Genomic DNA, 23137 nt, shown 5'->3' with positions numbered 1-23137 from the left:
ACTGCCCAGGTGTTCAGCTCCACCCAGATAATCAGCGCGTGGTCCACCCCTGGTGTTTAACTCTGCCCCGATGCTCAGCGTAATCGCCCTGAGTACAGGACCCCCTGTGCTCAGTGCAGGATTCTCCCGTGAAACCTCCCTGAGACGTTTTTTCCTGGCAGTCCCCAGATCCCAAGGACCTTGGAGTGCCCCCCCCCCCCCAGACAGAGATGTTCCCCACTCACTCGCTGTCCCAGTGAGCGCTCAGGTAGCTCACTCTGGTTTGGTGGGGGAGGTGGGGGGGGGAAGGGCGGCTCAGTTCACATTTCTGTGCAAGCTTTTCCTCCTTCTTATTATAGTGTGGAAATGTTCAAACTCCATGTACCTTCACCTCTGTAGTGTACTGGGGAGTACTGGGGAGTCCTTCTGTTCCTCCAAAGGTGATTTTTATGCTCCTTTGATGTAGTCTATTTCGTTCGGTGCTGGGGAGAGGAAGCGTGTGGCGTCTAGATTGCAGCCATGATTACCCAGAAGCCTGCCCATAGATGTGTTTTATATACTAAACATATATTTTTATTATATTATAATTAAATATTTTATGAGGATAGGTAGACAGGTAGGTAATAGATGAGACAGAGAGGAGAGAGAGAGAGAGAAAGGGAGAGAGAGAGAGGGGGAGGGAGAGAGAGGGAGGGAGGGAGGCAGGAAGGGATGGAGAGAGAGAGAGAGAGAGAGAGAGAGAGAGAGAGAGAGAGAGAGAGAGAGAGAGAGAGAGAGAGAGAGAGAGAGAGAGGAGAGGGAGAGGGAGGGAGGGAGGGAGGGAGGGAGAGAGATTCATATTAAGTAAAAAGTAAATTCAGAAGGAAGTGATAAATATGCAGTCAGGCAAAATGAATTCCTTCTTTGACCAGGTCAAAAAACTCATTCTGTACTGAGTCCATCAGATTTTCTCTCAACAAGATGGTAGCAGACTTTATCATGAATCCTCTGGAATCAATGGTTGGTCACTGCTTTGATCAGAGTTCTTAAGTCTTTCCTAGTTTATTCAAGCCTACTTCTTAACCTGGCTGTTTAAAATGTAGGGTCTTCAATAGATCACCTCTTTTTTACCTTCTGTGCTTTTATAGTTTTGGTAAGAGATACTAGAAGGCAGTGTGGAATTATGGAGTAAACATATTTTCCAGCTATTAAAAGTTGAGGCACACCTTTCTGAGGGAATATGCAAATTTGCATTCCCTTAAGTCCACAGTACAATTCCTGTAGTGACCACGGAGGGGTCAGGCTTCATTCTATGGAGCATCTGTTACAAGTCACACAGAGAGCTGGTTCTGGATGGTACCCCCAGATCAAAAAATGGCTCCTAACTCTTTCAGGTTGATATCTTTTGGGCAGTGAAAATAGTTCCCTACTGAGTAGTCTTGCCAAAGCTAAAGCTTTTTCTCCTTTGGTCACATCATGAAATGCATGATTTATCATTATTAGCAGATAGATATTCTAGGAGATTTCACATTTTGAAGGTTTGATAAAACAATAATAACAATCAAAACAATAACAACTAGTATTACCTTGAGAAGGTAAGCACCTTGAGATAGACTGTACAAGTGCAGTCATGCAAAATATTTCCCTATTAGCCATATTACAGAAAGAAAAAGCAAACTAAAAAACAAAATAAAACCCCAAGAAAAATAAAGAAAAAAATTTAAACGATGCTTCAATCTGCATTCAGAATCCATCACTTATACCTCTGGAGGTGGATAGTATTTTTTATCATGAGTCATTTGGAACTATCTTGAATCATTGTACTGCTAAGAATAGCTAAGTCGTTCACAGTTGGTCATTGTACAATATGGCTGTTACTGTATACAATGTTCAGGTCCTGCTCACTTCACTTTGCATCACTTTGTGTAAATCTTTCCAGGTTTTTCCAAAAGCATCCTCCTCATCATTTCTTATAGCACAATAGTATTCCATCATATCACATCTTATACAACCATTCACCGCAGTTTCCAATTCTTTGTCACCACAAATGACCAGTTATAAATATTTTTGCATGAGTTCTTTTTCTTTTTTTTTTAATCTCTTTGGTATATAGACTCATAGTGGAAACTGGCAGAGTTTTATAGACCTTCAGGAATAGCTCCAAATTATTCTCCAAAATAATTGGACAAGCTTGAAACTCCATCAATAATGCACTTTAAAAAACCTTCTGTCTTAGAATCAATACTCTGTATATACTATATATATACTTATCTTATATATACATAATCTTAATAATATATTAACTTAGCTATGTTCTTTAGAGGGAGTGCAGTGGAGTGGAGAGAAACTAGCCTTGAATAAGGAAGACTTGGGTTTAAGTCCCATTTCTTATAAATTCTATGTGACCTAAGGGCAAGAAGTATTATCTCCCAGGGTTCTGGAAGACTCTCTAAAACAATAAATTACAGAGAAGAAGCTGATCTGTTTTGGTAGGAGTTTTTTCATCTGGGTGATTGCCATAACAATGAAATGATAGAGCTAATCCCTCTCCCCATTGGTGCTTTGGTCAATCAATAAACAAATGTTTATTATTCAAATGTTCTAAGTGCTTAGAATAGCAAAAAAAAGGCAAAAAAATAATCACTACATGTATGGTTAAATATATGAATGTACACATCTCTGTGTGTGTGTGTGTGTGTGTGTGTGTGTGTGTGTGTGTGTACAGAGAGAGAGTGCACAAATGGAAGGTAAGCTAAGAAGAAAGGGACTAAATTATTCAATGGCCATCAAATAGACATGCCATTGGAGAAAGCATATCAGAATTGTATCAGTCTTGACATCCTTTTTGCAGAGAAACTCCAGTACCAAAGAAAGTCACAATTAAATGGAAGTGTAGTTCACAGGTTGTCTGTGGGGAGTCAAAAATCAGAGGTGGTAGAATTGGTTTTGTCATGCATTCCAAGACACAAAGAAACAATTACATGGGACATTTGTTCACCTCATATTTCGGTGCTCAAAATAACTATTTTAAAAAATATTGCCATGGAAATAATTATAGCCAATGTATTCATCAACATCTATTGAGAGGATGAGGAGGTAAGACAATTCCACGGAGTTCTAAAAAAACCTCTCCAAAGAAAAGCACTGGAAGATGTAGTTCAAAAGTAATAGAGGAGAGTTCAAAATTTAGAAATGCCTCAATCTATATGTCATAAATTTATTTTCATTAAAAAAAATTGAGATATGTTGGAGTTGGGGAGCACAGGTAACAAAACAAAATATAAAACTGATGTTTTAATTGACAAGAATAGATTCCACTAGCCTGTGAGCTCCTTAAGAGCAGGGATGGGTTTATGCCTTTCTTTTTGTCACTAATGCTTAGCACCATGCCTGGAACATAGTTGGTGCTTATAAGTGCTCAATGAATTGACAGATTGACTCATTATCGATGAGGAAGTCATTCTCAAATAGCAGGAGATCCAACTGCCACTGATAAATTCAAGATACCTGCCTCACATGAATTTTGTCCTCAGGTACCAAAGGGATCAGCAGATATGATTGTTAAGTACTCACTGTCTATGAGATTTTAAAGATTGTATAGAATAGGAAAGTTCCCTCAAGATTTAAGGACAAATGTCTTACTGATATATTGAAAATAAGGGAAGAAAATAGGGTCTAAAAACCATCAACCAATGAGCTGGACTTTGATTCTTGCAAAAATTTGAGAATGGATCATAAACTACATGATCAATAAACATCTGTCAAAGGAGGCAGAAATTAGAAAGATCCAGAATGGCTCCATAATGGTCAGATTATGTTAAACTAACTTCCTTTTTTGATGGTTAATAAATTAGTGGATTAAAGAAATGCTATATAGTTTACCTTGATATTTGTAATGCTTCTGATGAAGTATAACACATTATTCTTATGGATAATCTATTGAGATAAATTGGGAATGGGTTAAATGGCCAGCCTCAGAGTCTATGTTATATGAAGATTAGTTGAAAAAACTTGGAATGCTTAGCCTAGAGAGGAGAAAGTGCTACTTCAGCAATACAAGATAACTGTCTTCAAGTATTGGAAGGTTTGTCATATGGAGAAAGGCATAGACTTGTTCTGTTTGGCTTTGGAAGACAAACCCAGAAGAAATGGATGGAAATTGCAAAGAGGACAATTTAAGTTAGATTTCCTAGATCCTCAGACCATTTATGTGGACCTGTGCAATTTACAAAGTGTATTCCTCACAAATGTATTAGGACAGTGTAGGCAAACCTATGGCACAAATGCCAGAGGGGGACTGCTCCCTTCCCCATCTCCACTGCACCTCAGAACATTTTTTCACATCACTTGCCCCTCTGTCCAGCAGTCCAATGGAAGCACTTCCTCCCTCCCCTGTCTAGAATAAGGGGATGGCTCACATGTGGCATGAGGGTACAGTTTGGGCACTTTGTCTCAAAAATTTTTGTCATCCCTTCCCTAGGAAATGTGGAACACAAACATTATTATTCCCACTTGAAAGATGAAAAGGTGGATGCTTTGAGTACAGAAATAACTTGCCCATGGTCTCATAGCTAATAGATGTAAGAATTGAGAGTTCAGTCTAGTGCTCTTTCTACAATGTCTCTCTACCCCACTAGTTCCACTAATTAGATAATTAAAGAGACTCCATGTCCAAAGACTTTCCTTCCCAGATTTCTATCTCCCCCTTTTATCCATGACATAGACAAACAAGGTTTCACATTGAGACACCGTTGTCTCAGGAACAAAACTGAGCCAACCAGCCACACCTCTGGGCAGTGACCAACATTCCCTGTCCTGGGGAAGCACAAAAAATCAAGTTATGAAAATGTAAAGCCAGAACACAATGTAGGTGGGAAGAAGAAGTCAGCAAAAATGTCAGGATTTCCTCCCAAGAAGCTGTGGGGCATCAATCTGTTCTAGGATCCTTCAATTCAGCAACTCCAAACAGTATAGAGTAAGCACTATGTCCTAGCAATGCAAAGGCAAAAATGGATAGTTTCTCCTGTGCTTATGTTTTATTGAATCACTTCATATGTGAATAGACAAATAAACAGGTCATTTTGAGCTAAGAGAACTCTGGTGACATGAAGGAACATAGGAGCATGGGCTAATAGGCTCATCAATTTAAAGTGAGAAGGGACCTTAGTGTCCATCAAGTCTAATGCCCTAATTTTAGAGATGAGGAAATTTTATAGACAAAGAAACTGAGGCAAACAGAGGTTAAGTAACTTTCCCAGGGTCTTCAGCTAGTAAGTGTCTAAGGCAGGATGATGATGATTGTGATGATGATGATAACAGCTAACACTTATATAGCAGTTTCTCTGTGCCAGGCACTGTACTAAGCACCTGATATGATCTTCACAACAACTCTGGGAGGTGGATGTTATTATTACCTCTGTTTTACAGCTGAGGAAATTGAAGTTAAATGACTTGCCCAGGGTCACACAGTCATTTCCTGATCCTGGATTTGAACTTAGGTCTTCCTGATTGATTTCAGGCACAGCATTCTATGTCATCTAATGTTTCTGACTTCAAGTCTGGTGCTTTATTCATTACATCACTCTGCCCAGTGAAAGCACCCCCATCATTTCCAGGTAGTCTCCCATCTGGGTACTAACCAAGCCTGATTCTTCTTAGCTTCTGTAATCAGATGAAATCAGGCAGGTTTAGGGTGGGATATAGAACCCTATAGAATCCTTTAGCACAGTTTCAGTTGAGTGGTAAGGTCAGAAACCAGATTTTAGGGGGCTAAGAAGTGAGAAGGCGGTAAGGAAATGGAACCAACATGTATAGAAGATTTCTTTTTCCAAGACTTTAGCAGCGAAAGGGAAAAACTTACAGTGTGATAGCTTCACTTTAAGTGGGTCACAAACAAATCCATCCACACAAGAGTACTCTAGACTCTGAAAGGCTGAACTTGATGTAGATCTCAGAAAAGAATTATGGAATGTTCTACACGTAGGCTAAAAAATTATTAATTTTACAAGTACAGGATAGCTAGGTAACAATCATCATGAGAAAGACCTGAGGGTTTGAGTTGGTTGCAAGCTCAAAATGAACCAAGGATGTGACATGGCAGACCCCAAAACTAATGTGATCATAGACGGCCACAAAAGAAGTGTCATGTCCAAAATAAGGGAGTTAAGAGGTTCACTGTACTCTCTCCTGGTCAATTCACATTTGGAATGTTCTGCTGTGGGCAATTCTCTTTAAGAAAGTCATCGAGGAGCAGCTAGGTGACTTAGGGAGCAACTGGTTGACTCAGGCAGGGGCAATTAGGTGCCTCAGTGGATAGAGAACCAGGTCTGGAGATGGGAGTCCTGAGTTCAAATTTGGCCTCAGACACTTTCTAGCTGTGTGACCCTGGGCAAGTCACTTAACTCCAATTGCCTATCACTCTTCTGCCTTGGAACTTATACTTAGTATCAATTCTAAGACAGAATGTAAAGGTTTTTATTTTTTTAAAAGCCAAAATGTGTCCAGAGAAGGATGACTAGGGAAAGAGGGATACTTGGGACCATGCTAAGAAAGACTCTTGAATGAACTGAGGATAAATGTGCTAGGGAAGAAAAAAGTTGGAGATCCTGATAGCCTGCATGATAGATGGGAATTAATATTTGATTTGGAACCAGTGGACCTGGATTTGAATCCTGACTCTGTTGCTTATGACTCGTGTGATCTTGAATATCTCTAGACCCAAGTTCCCTCATCAATAAATATAATGGACTCATAGCTCAAAAACTATAATCCTAATTATTCAAAAGACTGTCATGTTAAAAGGGCAGCTAGATAGTACAGTGGATAGAGTGCCAGACCTAGAATCAGGAATACACATCTTCCTGAGTTCAAATCTGGCTGTAGAAATTTACTAGCTTTGTGACTGGGTGATTCACTTAACTGCTCACTTCAGTTTCCATATTGCTAAGAAAACTCCAAATGACAATGACCCATATAGAAGTATGTCTTGCATGATAAGGCATGTATAATGCAGATCAAATTGCTTACCATCTCTGAGAGGGGGGAGGAAAGGAGAGAAGGATATAATTTGGACCTTATGATTTTAGAAAACATGTTGAAAATTGTTATTACATGTAATTGGTAAAATAAAATATCGTTTAAAAAAAGAAAAGGGGAAAAAATCCAAATGGGGTCATAAAGATTTGGACACAAATGAAAATGACTGAACAAGAACCAAAACATCATGCTAAAGAGAAAGTGACCTTCCACTTGACCCCTGTGGGCCAGCAAGTGGAAGTTGAGTTGAAGGGAAATAATTTGAATTCATTATAAGGGAAAACTTCCTTAAAAATCATAGAACCATGAATCATGAAACCATGGAAAAATATTCTAAATAAATTTTTTTAATCATAGAACCAGAAGTGTAAGGAACATCAGAACATTTGGAATACAAAACTCTTCTACAACCTATCTAATAAGTAGCCATCCAGTCTTTGCTTGACCCTCTCCAAGAGGAAATAGGAACCCAATACTTTCCAAGGGAACCTTTTCCCATTTTTTAGGTAGCTCTAGTGGTTAGGAAGCTTTTATTTTCATTAAACCTAAATCTGGTCCTTTGCAACTTTTACTCATTTCTCTTAATTCTACCTGCTGGGGCCAAGTAGAACAAGTCCCATCATGTGTCATCTCTCCAAATACTTGAAGAAAGCTATTATGTTTCCCCTAAGTTTTTTTTTTCCCAGATCTATTTTCCTTCGAAGGGTCCTCACAAGGCAGAAGTTGGAACAAAAGACTCCAGGTATAATATGATGAGGAAGAGTACAGAGGGAGTATTAACTCCGTAGGTCTGTGAATGATGTCTCATGAAATCCAGTGCAAGATTGTATTGCTGCACCACATGTTGTAACACTTGGCTGCCATATTGTTGTTGACATATATTCAAGACCACTAAAGCCCCATAATTCTTTTCCGATGCATCCATCTTAGACTTCTAAACTTGATTTTTTTAAACCCAAATAAAAGACAATATTGTACTTATCACTATTAATTTCCATATTTTTTAAAAATTGGTTCAATGTTCTGTCCTGTCAAACTACTGCATTAGCTGTATATCCTTTAACTTTGTGTCTTTTGTGAGTCAGATAAGCATTCTACCCATTCCTCTATTTTACCCATGTTATGTAGCAAAAGGTCAGGTTCAGAATTCTGTGATACTCCATTGGTGACATCTTTCCAAGTTGACATTGAATCATTAACAACTATTCTTTCAATCTGAGTATGCAACCCATTTCAAATTTGCTTTCTTAGTTTACTTCTCTCTTTTCCATAAGAATAGTACAAGAGATTTACCAAATGTTTTGTTAAAACCTAAGTAAACATGAGTTGATATCCTTGATTTTCCAGGCTGGTAACCCTGTCAAAAAAGATGAGGTGAACATGGAATGATTGGCTTTTAGGAAATCAAACTGACTCTTTGTGATCAGCTTTCCTTTCAAGAGAGTCACCAACCATCCCTTCAATGACATGTTTTAGAATTTTGTCAGATATTGAAATGAAGATCACTGGCTTATGGTATGCCAATTCTAGTCTCTTCCTCTTCTTGAAAATCAGGACATCTGTCTTCCTGTGCTCCTGCAGGAGCTCTGTCTTTGCTCGTGATGTTTCAAAGATCAGTTACTGAGACTCAGCAAACACAATTGTCAGTTCTCTTAAAGATAAGGATATAATTTACTGGAGCCTGGTAATTTGAATTCATCAAAAAGCATTTAGGTATTCCTTTTCTATGTCCTTACTTATCCTGGATATCAACTTTCTATTAGTTATTTTTTTTCATTTGAGGACAAAAAGGTGAGTGTAGTTATTGAACAAGACTTTGGGGGTATGCAGTAAACCAATCTATCAGCTTCCATTTTTAAAAGATATATGTATAGGAGATAGAAGCGAGGGCATGTAACAAGGATGGACACAACAGCTTGATAAAATCCTACAAGAACCATTTCAGGAGAGTTAAAGCTCAAAGTGAACTTAGGCTGGCAAGTGAAACAAAGGATGACCACAAATAGCTTTTCAAGGATATCGGGAAAAAGAAGAGAATAAGACAAGCGGTGAGATGATTGCTCAGAGAGAATGGGATGACATTTCTTATGACAGGAAGAAGGCAAAGCTGTTCAATTCTTAACTCAATTGCTTCCATTTTTAATGATGGCAAGCCCTAGGGTTCATCTTCTCTTAAGCTCATAATTTAAAACTTATTTATATGAAAACAAAATCAAACTTGGTTTGTGAGTTCCCTATGTGTCCACATTTACCTCTAAGCAATTTCTCTTTTCTTTTCCTTTGGAGTTGTTGCTTTTTGTGTCATCAGAGCTTCTTATCACTCCTGGGTTGACTGGCCATGAGATCCTAACAAAGCTTTTTTCATACCCCTTGAAACTTTCCCCCAAAAAACTATGATGCATAATCCCTTTTTAAAATTTATTTTAAAATATTTTTCCATGGCTACATGATTCATGTTCTTTCCCTCCCCTGTCCCAGAGTTGATAAGGAATTCAACTAGGTTATACATGGATATCTACCACTCAATACCTATTTCTATATTATTCATTTTTGTAATAATCTTTTAAAACCAAAACCCCAAATCCTATACCCACATACACAAGTGATGTGATAAGTCATGTATTTCTTCTGTGTTTCTACTCACGTAGTTCTTTCTCTGGATGTAGATAATGTTCTTTCTCATGTCCTAGATCATTGCATTGCTGCTAGTAACAAAATTTATTATATTTGATTGTCCCAGCAGTGTTTCAGTTTCTGTGCTCAATGTTCTCCCGGTTCTGCTCATTTCACACCGAGGATGCATAACCTTGGCTTGACTTTTGTCCAGGAAAGTCAAAGACAGAAATCAAAGCCTGGCACATCCCAGAATTTTAATGGCAAAACTCTGTGGTCCTAAAGGGTTGGGAACAAAAGTAGGAGCCCTGAATTCATGGAGACATAATTGAAGAACTGGTGGTATACACGCATAATGAAATACAACAAGGGTATAGATGGAAAGCACACTAAAAAGGGAGCCAAAGTCAAAGTAACTGAAAAATCTGTTGCAGAATAGGTCCTGGTGGTGGTGGTGGTGGTGGGGTGTGTGTGTATGTGTGTGTGTGTGTGTGTGTGTGTGTGTGTGTGTGTGTGTGTTGGGGTGCTAACTGTTGTCAAATCTTGTACACATTAGCAACTAGGTGAAGGAGTGGAAAAGAGTACTGGACTTGGACTCAGGAAGACAAATGCCACCTTAGACACTTATTAGCTGTCACCCTGAGCAAGTCACTTAACCTCTTGTCTGCCTCAGTTTCCTCATAAGTAAAAAAGAGGATAATAGCACTTCACAAGGTTGTTTTGCAGACCAAATAAGATAATGTATCTCAGTCATATTTGATCCTTTCTGACCCCATTTGAGGTTTTCTTGGCAGGGATACTGGAGTGGTTTCCCATTTCTTTCTCCATCTCATTTTACACATGGGGAAACTGAGACAGTTAAATGACTTGCCCAGGCTCACACCACTAGTAAGAGCTTGAGGCCAGATTAGGACTCAAGAAGATGAGTCTTCCTGACTCCAAGCCAGGCACTGTGCCACCTAGTTGCCCTAATCTAATGTACAGTGCTTTAAAAACATTAAAGTGTTATAAAAATACTTGTTATTTTCATTGCCAGGTGAAGTTTCACTTCACTTTTTCTGGTCACAAAGGAAAATTCAATGTGGAAAGAGAGGAAGTTGAAATAACTGATGTTATTTAAATGACCTCCATATTTTATTTTATTTTTTTGGAAAGGAATGGGCAGCATTTAAGTAACACTGAGAAAGTTTAGGAAGTTTTCTCATTTTTCCTGTTTCAAGTGAGAGATTTTTAGAGTCTGCTTCCAATAATGACTTTTGTTTTTGCATCTAGATATTCTATGCAGTCCATGCATTTCAAGCCCGAAGTGAACATGAGCTCAGCCTCCAGGAATACCAGCGAGTTCACATTCTTCGGTTTTGTGATCTGAGTGGCAATAAAGAGTGGTGGTTAGCCGAAGCCCAAGGACAGAAGGGATATGTGCCTGCCAACTACCTGGGCAAGATGACATATGCTTAGAAGGATAAGCTTCTGGATAACTTCTTTAGTTTTCTGTTAAATCATTGATCAACTAACTACCTCTTACATATCCAAGATGAAGATACTTGGCTTTGAAGGTACATCACACACCAAAGAAATAGCTATCCAGCTACCAGGACTGGTACCTTACTAGATTCTAAGGAAGTACTGGCAAGATTAGCTTTTAGGTGTGTCTGGAAGTGTATCTGTGGTTAACTAAACCAAAATTAATGTAAAAAATGAATGCGCCCAATGAGTTTTTGTATTCATCTTCTTCAGAAACATTTTTTAAACCAAATAAATTTTACAGGAATAATCTTAAAGGATCAATATGCCCTAATGTAATTTGAAAAGACTCAGTATAGATTAAGTAAGCTTTTTCCCATATTGATTTATTTCTAGATTTCTAGCTGGAAAAGAGCCCGAGATCATCTAGTCCACTCGTTTTCATTTTATAGTTGAAGAAAATGAGACCCAGAGAAGGGAAGCAATTTGTTCAAGATCAGAGAAGTTCTAAGTTCCAGCCAGAATTTGAGACCTACTCCATTGTGCCATATTATTTCACCCAAAACCTGTTTCTCTCCTCAGGATTATTGGTTATGGTGAGGGCATTAAGGCAAAATAAACTTGTTAACAATCAATATGGCATCCTCAAGGTAAAAGCTTTTGGGGGAAAGATTGCAAAGTTTAAACAATACTGCCCATCCAAACAAAACAAGTGTGGTCAATGTGTGATTGCTCTCGTGGACTACAATGCTTAGTGAAAGGGCCAGCATTTACTCTCGATCCCTTTTTTCTATGCATATGTATGTATGTATTACATAGTTTAAAAACATGTATATGAATGCATGTATCTTTCAAAATAAAATATTATTAGGGCACAACTTTTCATAATATTAACTCAGAAAAAGTAGTCATTCTTAAGCTCATTCAATTTAAAATATCTTATTTTGTAAAAGTGTTTTCATCATATCCTTCCTTACAAATATTTACAAAATATGATGGGTTTAAAACTTCAAACATTCCAATTGATGAAAGTTCATCTATAATAATTGTTATAATAATTGTAATAATTGAATATTAATTGAAAAACAGTGGGAAAACTTAAATGAGAAAGAAAACAAATTATCATGATGCTAACTGATATGAAGAGAACCTTAAATATTATTATTTTCCCGTTTGTTCTTGCATTTGGGGGTTGCCTTTACTTTAAAATAATATCCTTGGTCATTGGACCTTGTGTAGTGGTAGCGGTAGTAGTAGTCACAGTCGTAGTCATAGTTGTAGTCGTAGTAGTAGTCGCAGCAGCAGCAGTAGTAGTAGAAGAAGAAAGAGCTTTGGCTGTAGTCAGAGATTCTGGATTGAATATCATCTCTTAAGCTTACATACTATCTATATGACTTTGGGATAGTTATTTAACTGCCCTAGTTCTCAGTTTCCCCACATGTAAAATTAAGAGATTATTCTAAATGGTCTCAGGTCACTTCCAGCTCTAGGTCCATAATGCTATAATGAACAGGTAGGTTCTGTGATATTTCATGCCTATTTGATCAAAGTACATTATAGAAGTACTAATGGCTTTTGGACAATATATGATTATGAAATCAGCTTAAATTTGCCCACTTATTTGATGGACGTAAAATAAGAAATTTCATTGGCACAAATACAAAAGTGTATTAATTGAATATTAATTTTCAAAATTTGAATCATGGTAGTTCAAAAATGCTTAATGAGATTCATTGGCACTGTAAATCTCCTTTATCACACATAGATTTATATTTTTCAAGGATCTGTAATTTTGTCAACCTAAAGCTTCATTCCATTGACCCCAAACATGATAGTTCTAGACCTCTGAGAGCTGCTATGATGGTAAAATTCATTTTCTTGCAACCAACGAGGCCCTGAGTTCTTTTCAGTCTCAGTGACATTGGCCTTCAGATGACAAACATATTTGGAGTCTTTCAAGCATGGTATGACTTGCCCGCACTTGTGCTCCAATGACATGGCCTCTGACAAGCCGGGACAATAAGGCATTAGGGGATGACTTTGGGTGAGTTATAAATCTAAGGATCCATGAGGCAAAATGAAAAATGGTGTTTTTCAGAGAGAAGTTGTAATCACAGTTATCAGGAAAATCTTGGAATTTCTTGGTGTGCACTGAAGATTTCAAACTAATGTTTATAGTCATACAATTTTAGAGGGCCATATTATTAGAATACTTTGCCATTTACTTTAGTTCATTTGTAGACATACTATACAACAGTGTGTCTTTTTAAAATTGAGATTAGATACCAAAAAGAGGTAATCTTCTGGATGTAAAAGTAAGCCCTGTGTGCTACCATATGAGTTGAGAAATATAATTTTTCTTGATTTTCAAGGGGGCATAAATTCAGGAATGCCTGAGAAAAAGGAACAGTGAATATTTTGGGGATTTCCGTTTCATTCTAATTTGGGACACAGGTGGAACTGTGGAAAAAATGCTGTACTTAGAGTCAGATGGTTTTCTTGAGGTTTAGATTCTAACAATAATTTTGTAACCTTGAGTAAATCAATTAGTCTCTTTGGGCCTCAGTTTCCTCATCTGTAAAACAAGGCAGTTGGACTAGATCATATCTAAGGTCCCTTCCAGCTATTACCCAAGAAAATTCTGAAGATGTAAGCTATATATGTGTGTGTATAATGTGTATGTGTGTGTAAGATTTGAGTTTCCTTATGTTGTATTCTTTATTGTGAATTCAGATCTACAAACTGATGGATTTCTGTATGAGGAACAGAGCATTTTTACAATTGTCTGGAATAAGTAACTAGCTTCCATGCACTTAATTGACTTAGCCTGTTCATGTGGTCCAAGGATTGAAGCTTATTGGCTGACCTTTGTAGGTATCACAGTGGCAGCATCCTAGCAGCAGAGCATGGCTGATCAAATACTTTAATGAAGCCATGAACTTGACGCTGTCCTTACCAGCACACACATTTATTAAAACATAGATAGAATCCTAGCATCCTAGGATTAGAGAACATCTGGTTCAACTCTTTCCAGAAGCATAAATAAATATCAGCAGTAATACATAAATATCAGCAAACAAATCCCCGATATAAAGAAGGATGAGACACGTCTACAAGGCTTAGATTTCGATAGCCAGCAAATTTTAGTTATAGTTCAAGGAATAACCCAATTTTCTCTTTATAGTCTTAAAGTCAATCAATCAACTAACAAACGAGGCTGCTAAGTGGGGACATGATGCAGAGAGTACCAGACTTGGTGTCATGAAGATCTGAGTTCAAATTCAACTTTAGATATTTACTAGCAGTGTGACTTTGGACAAGTCACTTAACCTCTGTTTGCCTTAGTTTCCTCAAATATAAAATGGGAGTAATAATAACACCTATCTCCCAGGGTTATTGTGAGGGTCAAATGAGATGATAGTTTTAAAGTGCTTAGCACAATGCCTGGTACACAATAAGTGCTAGATAAATGTTAGTTTAAATACTAGTAAATTTCAAGCAGTGTGCTAGGCTAGGAACAAAAAAGTAAAATGGAAACACTTCCTTCCACCAAAGAGCTCACATTCACATAGGGAAGACAATTTTGTTGTTGCTGTTCAGCTGTGGGCTACAGAAACTGTGGGGCTTCTTGGCAAAGACCCTAGAGTGCTTTGCTATTTCCTTTTCCAGTGGATCCCTTTGTTGAGCAATCAGAGGTTAAGTGACTTGTCACATAGCTAGGAAGGATTTGAACTCATGTTTTCCTGACAGTAGGCCCACTAAGTCACAATTTCCTCAGGGGAGAATAGTTATTCATGAAAGTATCAAGAAAACACACATAAAACAGATGTAATACAACGAGAGGTTGTAAGAGGAAAGGGGGGGGGGATCCTTCTAACTTTGATTTGGTGCTAGTCAGTGGTTTACTTGACTGATAAGTGAAGAGAACCATTTGAGGTTTTTAAGGTATGCAGATACTTCTAGATAAAGCTCCATAAAGCTTAAAATTATAGCTGACATTTAGGAAAAGATTGATAATCCTAATGGGAAAGTTGATATTCCTTTTTTTAAACTTTGTAATAAATATCTTTTTTAAACGACTAAAGTTTGGGAAAGTATCCTCTAACGTTGATGTTGCAGAATTTTTTTTTCATATCAAATAAGCAAAAAAAAATCACTGTGACCTACTTAATGTTAATACTTAGCTATTATCATGGCAAAATTACAAACTTGCCAATTAGAAGAACATATATTCTCAAATTAAATTTCCATAAACTAATATCCTCAACAAATGGAAATTCTGCCAGTCATGCAAAAAAATATTAATTCACTTGCTTTTATAATGATTTTAAAAAATTAAACAGAATGTCTTTCATTTGGAGAGGATCTCAGTTATTCTCTCATCCAAAAACTGTTCCATGGTGACTGAATTATGTAGAAATGATATAATGGTTCCCCTTAAGCACAGTGATGGAGCCTGGCATGAAATAACTGAATTGTCCTTATGATATCTATCCCATCAAATTACAATCTTTGGGCCTTTTGGAAATCAACAGTACATACTGTACAAAATTATAATGAAAATATATTTCTGGAAATTTACAAAAGCTAGTGGTTAGTGCTAGAAGGTTTTTTTTCAGAGTAATTTTTTCCCCTATCTTAAAGTATATATTTAAAGCAAATTGTGACCGAGATTAAGATTAATGTCTAAGGCAACATTGGCCAGGAAGCATTAAATTACTTAAGTCTTCTTTATTAAAATTATTTATGGATTGGTAACTGTTCTGCATTCGGCAAAACTACAGTCCTGATATCCTCATAAGGTACAATTTAATTTAGACATCTATTTCAGGTTTGTTGTAATCAATCCACCAACAAACATTTGTTAAGCATTTACCATGTGCTTACACTGGGGAATATACAGCTGAAAATTATACAATCTTATACTTTTGGGAAAATTGAGTTCCTTTATTTTGGATCTCTTTGAAAAATTAATTGTGAGTTTAGAATCCAAAATAGTTAAATTTTGTGTGAAGAACGGTACATTTCTTCTATTGTCTGGAATAAGAAAATAGCTTCCATGTACTTCCATGATGCTTTGTTTGTCTGTTCAGAGGGTTCTAGGACTGATGCTTTTTGCTGAGGATAAAAAAAATACCTGCACTCAAGGAGTTTACACTTTACCAAGTAATAGTAGATGCCACCTCAGGGACAAATGATCTTTTTGACTTTAATGCTGTCATATGGTGCTACATCATTCATGAAAAAATACCACTTCACAAAGTGATTTTTTAGTAATGATTCCTCCCAAATGATATGCCAGAAAAAAAGGCCTAGCAAAAAAACTTCAAAATTATTTCAACTCAATGGATCTTAGCCTAGAATCTTTTAGGATTCAAACTTTTGTTTCTGACCACATTCAATAACTTATGTTTTTATTTATTTTCCCCTAGTTTATTGGTTCTTAATCGAATGTAGGGATACTTCACCTTAAGGAGGAAATGTCTATTGCTGATCATTGTATCTGTTTAAGAGTTCACTTCTATCTGTTTTGACTTTCTTTACACTGTTGCAGTCAGTTAGTATTCATCCGATTCTGCTTTCTTCACTTGGCAACACTTCTTCAATACCTTCCCATAGGGGGCAGCTAGGTAGCTCAGTGGATTGAGAGCCAGATCTAGAGACGGGAGGTCCTGGGTTCAAATCTGACCTCAGACACTTCCCAGCTGTGTGACCCTGGGCAAGTCACTTGACTCCCATTGCCTAGCCCTTACCACTCTTCTGCCTTGGAGCCAATACACTGTATTGACTCCAAGAGAGAAGGTAAGGGTTTAAAAAAAAAAAACCTTCCCATAAATCTCTGAATTTTCATATTCATTATTCTATTATTCAAAGACCACATTGGTCCAACTACTCCCCACTCATTGACCATGTATAAGATTTGTGGCTTTCTGTTAGCATAATCTAATGCGGTTATGCTTTTTTACACATAGGTCTTATTGTCCCCAATTATATGTACTTAAGCACGTTAGTAGATTCTAAATTATAACCCAGGCAGGAAAACAAGTCTAACATAGACAAATTCTAGAATTAAAGATTTAATTCAAAATCTAGGCCATGAATTACCTTGATGCTGAAACAAACAAAAATCTAGGGAAACTAATGTGCTAGGCTAATGCTGCAATTGTTTGCACGTGTTCATAATTTGTACATAACTAAATAAATTTAAATTATCATATTAATAAAGATTTATTTTTGCAAAATTGTGACTTTTCCTTAATTTGAGTTGGTGTACTATTATCAGTGGTGTGCTGGTAAATATTATAACTAGCTCTATGGAAGAAAGAATGTATACATAACACAATTTTATATTTAATATGCTTTATTAACTTTTTCTCCATCACTTTCTCAAGTCCAGAAAATAAACAAAACAATATATTAAGCCCTGATTTGTGTAATTTTCTGATCTCCAAGGTGTAAATGTTTACATTGAAAGTATAATAATTGGTATTTGCAAACTAGTATGAATTGACTCCAGCATATCCTTGATCTACACATTATATTATCAGATAAAGATCATGAGACTATAGTAGCTATTAGGCTGTATGCTTCATTATTCCAATCTTTTACTCTTTTGCAGGGGGCAGGAGTTCAAAGACATTAGAATTAACCTGGAGAATCAGAATGGGGTCCCAAAATGGATCTTAGAGGTCATCTTCACAGTGCCTTGAAATAGTAGTATAGGAGAAAATGAGAAGGCTCAGGACAGAGTCCCGGGGACCTGGATGAAGATGCAGGAACAGAGAATGTAGAATGGTCAGATAAGGAGGAGGAGAACTAGGATAGAATAATGTGAAAGAAACCTGGAGAGAATACAGTACCAAGGGAGTGATCAGCAGTGTCAAAGACTGAAGAAAGGTCAAGAAGGATGAGAATTGGGAAAAGCCACACTGATATATTTAAATTCTTTCACTTTTCTAGGAGAATTTCTAGGAGAAGTGGGAAGACTACTTTGTGATGCTTATTACTAGTGGTATGCTTTAATAAGTGAAAACCACTTTTAAGAGACATCCTATATAAAAACAAAGTATGGGTGAGAATATGGCAATATTAATAAAAGGAGAACTCATAAAAATTTAGCATAAGGAGGACTAAAGATAGTTTTAAAATATTATTTTAAAAATCAAAAGAAAATAATGGGAAAAGTAACTAAGATAGAAAAAGAGAAAATCTGATAGGATCAATATGAGCAACTAACATTAGTCCTATTGTGGCTGAAAACAAAGCTGTAACCAAGGTAAAGTAGAAACAGAACCTCTAAAAAGGACTAAAATAATGAGAAGAGCTTCCAGAGCGCAGAGTTCCAGAACCTAAGAGCTGAAAGGGATGTCGGCATACATCTTGTCTAACCTGCTACCTGAGAACAACTTTTTCTACAACATTCCTGGCAAGGGGATACCTAAAGTCTCCCTGAAAAGCTCTAGTCATGAAACTTGAAACCCACGAACTGCTTGATCTGTTAGGAATAGAGAACTTGATATAGCCCAATGTACTTAGGGAGAGTTCAAGTAACTGGGAAAATTTCCCATTCATGTATCCAAAACTGGCAAGTTAGTAACTTCCAGTGTGACATAGTCTCTTAGACAGGAAATCTTAGGCTAAAGTCCTACTGCCAACGCTTAGTAGCTATGTGAACTTGATCAAGTCATTAAATCCATCAGTGACTCAGATAATTCTCTATATAGTGCTATATAATTTCCAGATGAGTTGCCACTCTACATGCATTGAAAGGTTCCCTATTTCTGAACTGATGAAAACAAAAATTAGAGCATTATCTCCTGTCTCTCCTAGTGCTTTGATCTCTGCGGTCAAATAGAACAAATACAAATCGTTTTCATGAGTCTTCTTTTCAAATAGTTGAAAGCCACTGTCGTATTTCTGTAAGGTTTCTTCTCCCAATTAAATACTGTATGCTTCTTTAACAAGTTCTAGTGTGGCACAGCCAGTTTTGGTTTATTCTTCTTTGGAAATATTCCAGTTTCATCAATTTTTATTATTTTTATCAGTTTTATCCCTAAAAGGACCATGAGGTAGTGATGACACAAAAAAGAAGGGGAAGAATACAATGAAACATTGTAAAATATGTAGAGAATAGAAGTACAAAAGGCAATACAGATAAGCAGAATAGTGCTGATACTACCATGTTCAATTTAATATATACTTTTCAAAAAGCTGAAAACATTCACAATATTATATGCAACCCTCTTTACCTGTTCTTATATATGGAAATGCTCATGTTTGTCAAATTTTTGATAATGAAAGAAACTAAACATACTGAATACTCTGATAAAAAAAAAGGGGGCTTTGTGATAGGTTAAAAACAAGAATTCACCAATATATTGCATATTTGTGTATTACACAATTGATTTAAAGTTACCTAAGTTCAAATATCAATCCAAATTTTATTATTCTACTGCTAATAAAGAGAAAATTATCTGATAGTATTGACAAATTATAATCAAACCAGAAAGGATTGAAATATAAAGAAGGATATTATATTTTGCTGAAATTATATATTAAAAATGGGAGCCAATGCATTTAAAAACATTTGCTCAATTTATAGTAAAAATTTGTAAAGGAATAGTTTAGTTTGCAAAAATAGATTAAAGATTAATAACAGTGAGGAATGTATCAGGATGTTAAAAAATCAAGAAATTACAATGTTAAAATGGTATATTAAACTAGGCTTAACAAATATGTAATGGCTACATGGAGAAAAGCTAATGTTACCATTAAGCAAATAAATTTTTTCATATATACATGTGTTTTATATATATATATATATATATAAATTAACCATGATGGGTAATAAAGACATTTAGAAAAATAGAAAATTTATGTTTTTCATATAAAGAGTATAATATCATAATCAGTGGCAAATAATGTTACTTTGGTATAGATCCAGGCAAACCTTTTTTTTTTTTAAACAATTGACTAAATAATTCATTGAAAAAGGACGGAAATGATAAAAAACAATATGAAACACATTATAAGAAAAATAATGACAATACAAATGACACTCTCCAAAATCTATGAGAGGTATACGAAGCAGATGTCATCAATAGCCCTTATTGGTATAGCAGACAAATAAGAGACAGGATAACTTACAGAGTTATTAAACCACCATGACAGACAAAACAAGCAAAATATGATTTAAAATGAGAAATTTCACCAAGTAATAAAACTAAGACCTGTTTTTGAAAGGCCAAAAAACTATAAGCAAGTAGTGAGTTTAATAAAAGCAAAAGAAAGATCCAAATTATTAAAAGGAGAAATGAGAAAATGAAACTCACCAGTCAAAAAATAAAAATAAAACAAAACCCATGATAATCATCAGAGCTTCAAGCAACTCAAAGCTAATAAAAATACCCAAATTAACAAAATAAGAATCAAATAACACGAAGAGACCAACTCAGAAGAAATCAGATAGTTAGGTCATTAAAATTTTACCCTGAAGAAAGTCACTAAAACCAAATGGATTTTATAAGCAAATTCTATTAAGCTTTAAAAGAACAAGTAATTCCTATATTATCAAAGATGTTTCTGAACACAGAAGAGATGGTAATATATCAAATTCCTTCTTCAAATAAAATATGGTTTTGTTACAGAAAATGGACAAAAAGAAGGCAAAAAAAATCATAGGTCTCATTGAGTTGAATAATGTTGAAACAAAATATTAAATAATGTTTGCAAATAAAACAGGATATATCAAGGAACATTAGATATTATAGCCAAGTAGTAAAGAATTTTTTTTAAACAACTCAGGTATCAGTTCACATTTATCAGATTGGCTACCTTGACAGAAAAGGAAAATTACAAATACTGGAAGGAATGTGGGAAAATAGGGGTATTAAAGTGTGAATTGGTGGAACTGTGACTGGTCCATTCCAGAGAATAATTTGGAACTGTGAATATCCTTTGATCCAGCATTTCCTCAAGTATGTCTATAGCATAAGATTAAAAAAACAAGGGAGCAGGACCTAAATGCGCAAAAAATAGATGAGTGGCTCTTTTCATGAGGTCAAAGAATTGGAAAGTGAGGACATATCCATGAATTGGGAAATGGTTTAACAAGTTATGGTATATAAATGTGATGGAATACTACCCTGTAAGAAATGATGAAGGGGATAGTTCAGAAAATCTGAGAAGACTTTTATGAACTGATACAAAATGAAGTGAGCAGAACCAGAACAATCTACATAGTAACGAAATATTATAAACAACTTTGAAAAACTTAGTAACTGACCAAAACAATGATCTACAACTCTAAAGAACTCATACAGAACGATTACCCACCTCCAGATAGAGAATTGTCTGAGTGTGAATTGAAGCATATTTTTTTCCTTTTAAAATTTTCCTTATTTTTTTTTTGGGGGGGAGAACATGGCTATTGGGAAATACATTGTGCATGACTTCATATATATAATGTATATTGTATTTCTTGCCTTCTCACTAGTGGGGTAGGGGTTGGAAGGAGGGAGAGAATTTAGAACTGAAAAAAAATTTTTTTAATTGTTTAAGACCAGGAAATTAATGTCATGTGAACAAGTGAAAAAATATTTTTAAATGGTATTATCATTAAACAGATATAGCATCTTTGTACTGAAACTCTAAAAATGGAGAAATAGAAATTTATAGGATTTTCCTTTCCTTAAAATTAAAACAGTACCTTTTAAACTATGAACATGAGAAGCATTCCTAGGGGGAAAAGGGTTTAATGCAGGACTAGACACTTGTTATTTTCTATTTGGCAGTCTTAGAAATGTTACTGAAAGCAATAAAGTATGAATATGAATAATCATTGACAAATAAATTAAACTATTCTTATTTATAAGTATCATGACTGTATACCCAGGAGACCCACAGCACTAATAACTAGAGAAGTAGGGAAAGTAGGCGAATATTGTCTGGATTCCTGTGTACCTTTAGGACTAGAAGGATCTCTTGGATGTAGAGGCTTTAATTCTGGGATAGGGTGAAGATTGTAAGCCCTAAGGGAAGCATGTGAATCAAGGCAATAGATAAGCAATTGAGAACTATTTTCAGAAGCTTAATCTTCACTCCTTGATTGGCTGAAAAGTTCACTTTTACAAATATCCTGAGCTAAGACCACATGAAAAAGATGTTTGAATTTCCTAGTAATCTCTGAAAAAATGCAAATCATGATCGCCTTAGGCTAGCAACATGAATCCACAAAATGAAAGTAGGAAAAAAAAATTATAAAATTCACTGTTGGATGTGGTTTGTGGGGAACACAGACCCTCTCTATCATTAATACAAACATGTTGGAGGATAAGGTGACAAATGTGAGTCATGGAACTGATTACATCTGATTAGCATAGAACATCCACATTGGTCCAGAGGATCTTAAATCTAATCTTGGCTCAGGGCTTACTTGTGTAACCCTGGACATCTTTAGTTTGAGCCTGAGTTTCCTCAATTGTTAAATGAAAGGCCTGGACTAAATGACCTTTGAGGTCCCTTTATTTTCATCCTGTGAACCCTCTCAATCAAATTCTATCCTAAAGTGATTAACGTGAAGCAGACTGATATCTACACAAAACGATTCATAGTTTTATCATGATGAAGAAATAACGTTTATGTCCAGTGATGAAAAAATAGTTGAGGTAGTGCAGTACAGTCGAAACAGCTCTGGCTGTAGAACCAGAGGACCTGGGTTCATATCCTTCCAGTCCCTCATGTTTTACTTAAAAAATGAAAGGATTCTGAGGTTCCTTTCAGTTCTATAATATTCTGATGAAATGGTATATTCTGATGTATTAAAAATAAGACACATGAATAATACAAAGCAATATTTTATGTAGAAATGAGAATAAGAAAAGTAGCATATTTACAACTATTACAAAACAAAGATAACAGCTTTATAAGTAATTGGTTTGATTATTGGTCAATTCATCCTTATGTTAAATTTGCAATAACATTTTAAGTTTTAAAAATTAACTTAAAATTTTAAAATTAATCATTAAAAGAATTTGGTAAAGTTTTTAATTACATTTAAAATAAAAGT

The 23137-nt window shown here is 35.8% G+C and overlaps 1 protein-coding gene across 1 annotated transcript in view; it reads left to right on the top strand.

Moving 5' to 3' along the window:
* The window catches only part of ARHGEF38 (Rho guanine nucleotide exchange factor 38), a 152726-nt gene extending 135411 nt beyond the window's left edge, over window positions 1–17315 (top strand). The window contains exon 14 of the mRNA XM_001367326.5: window positions 10879–17315. Coding sequence (XP_001367363.4) covers window positions 10879–11064 — 186 coding nt within the window. The 3' untranslated portion in view covers window positions 11065–17315. The remainder of the gene's footprint in view (window positions 1–10878) is intronic.
* The last annotated feature ends 5822 nt before the right edge of the window (window positions 17316–23137 follow it).

Source organism: Monodelphis domestica, chromosome 6, assembly GCF_027887165.1.
Source record: "Monodelphis domestica isolate mMonDom1 chromosome 6, mMonDom1.pri, whole genome shotgun sequence".
NCBI classification, from domain to species: Eukaryota; Metazoa; Chordata; class Mammalia; order Didelphimorphia; family Didelphidae; genus Monodelphis; species Monodelphis domestica.
Note: the sequence above shows the minus strand (reverse complement) of the source record. Positions and strands in the feature narration are given on the sequence as shown.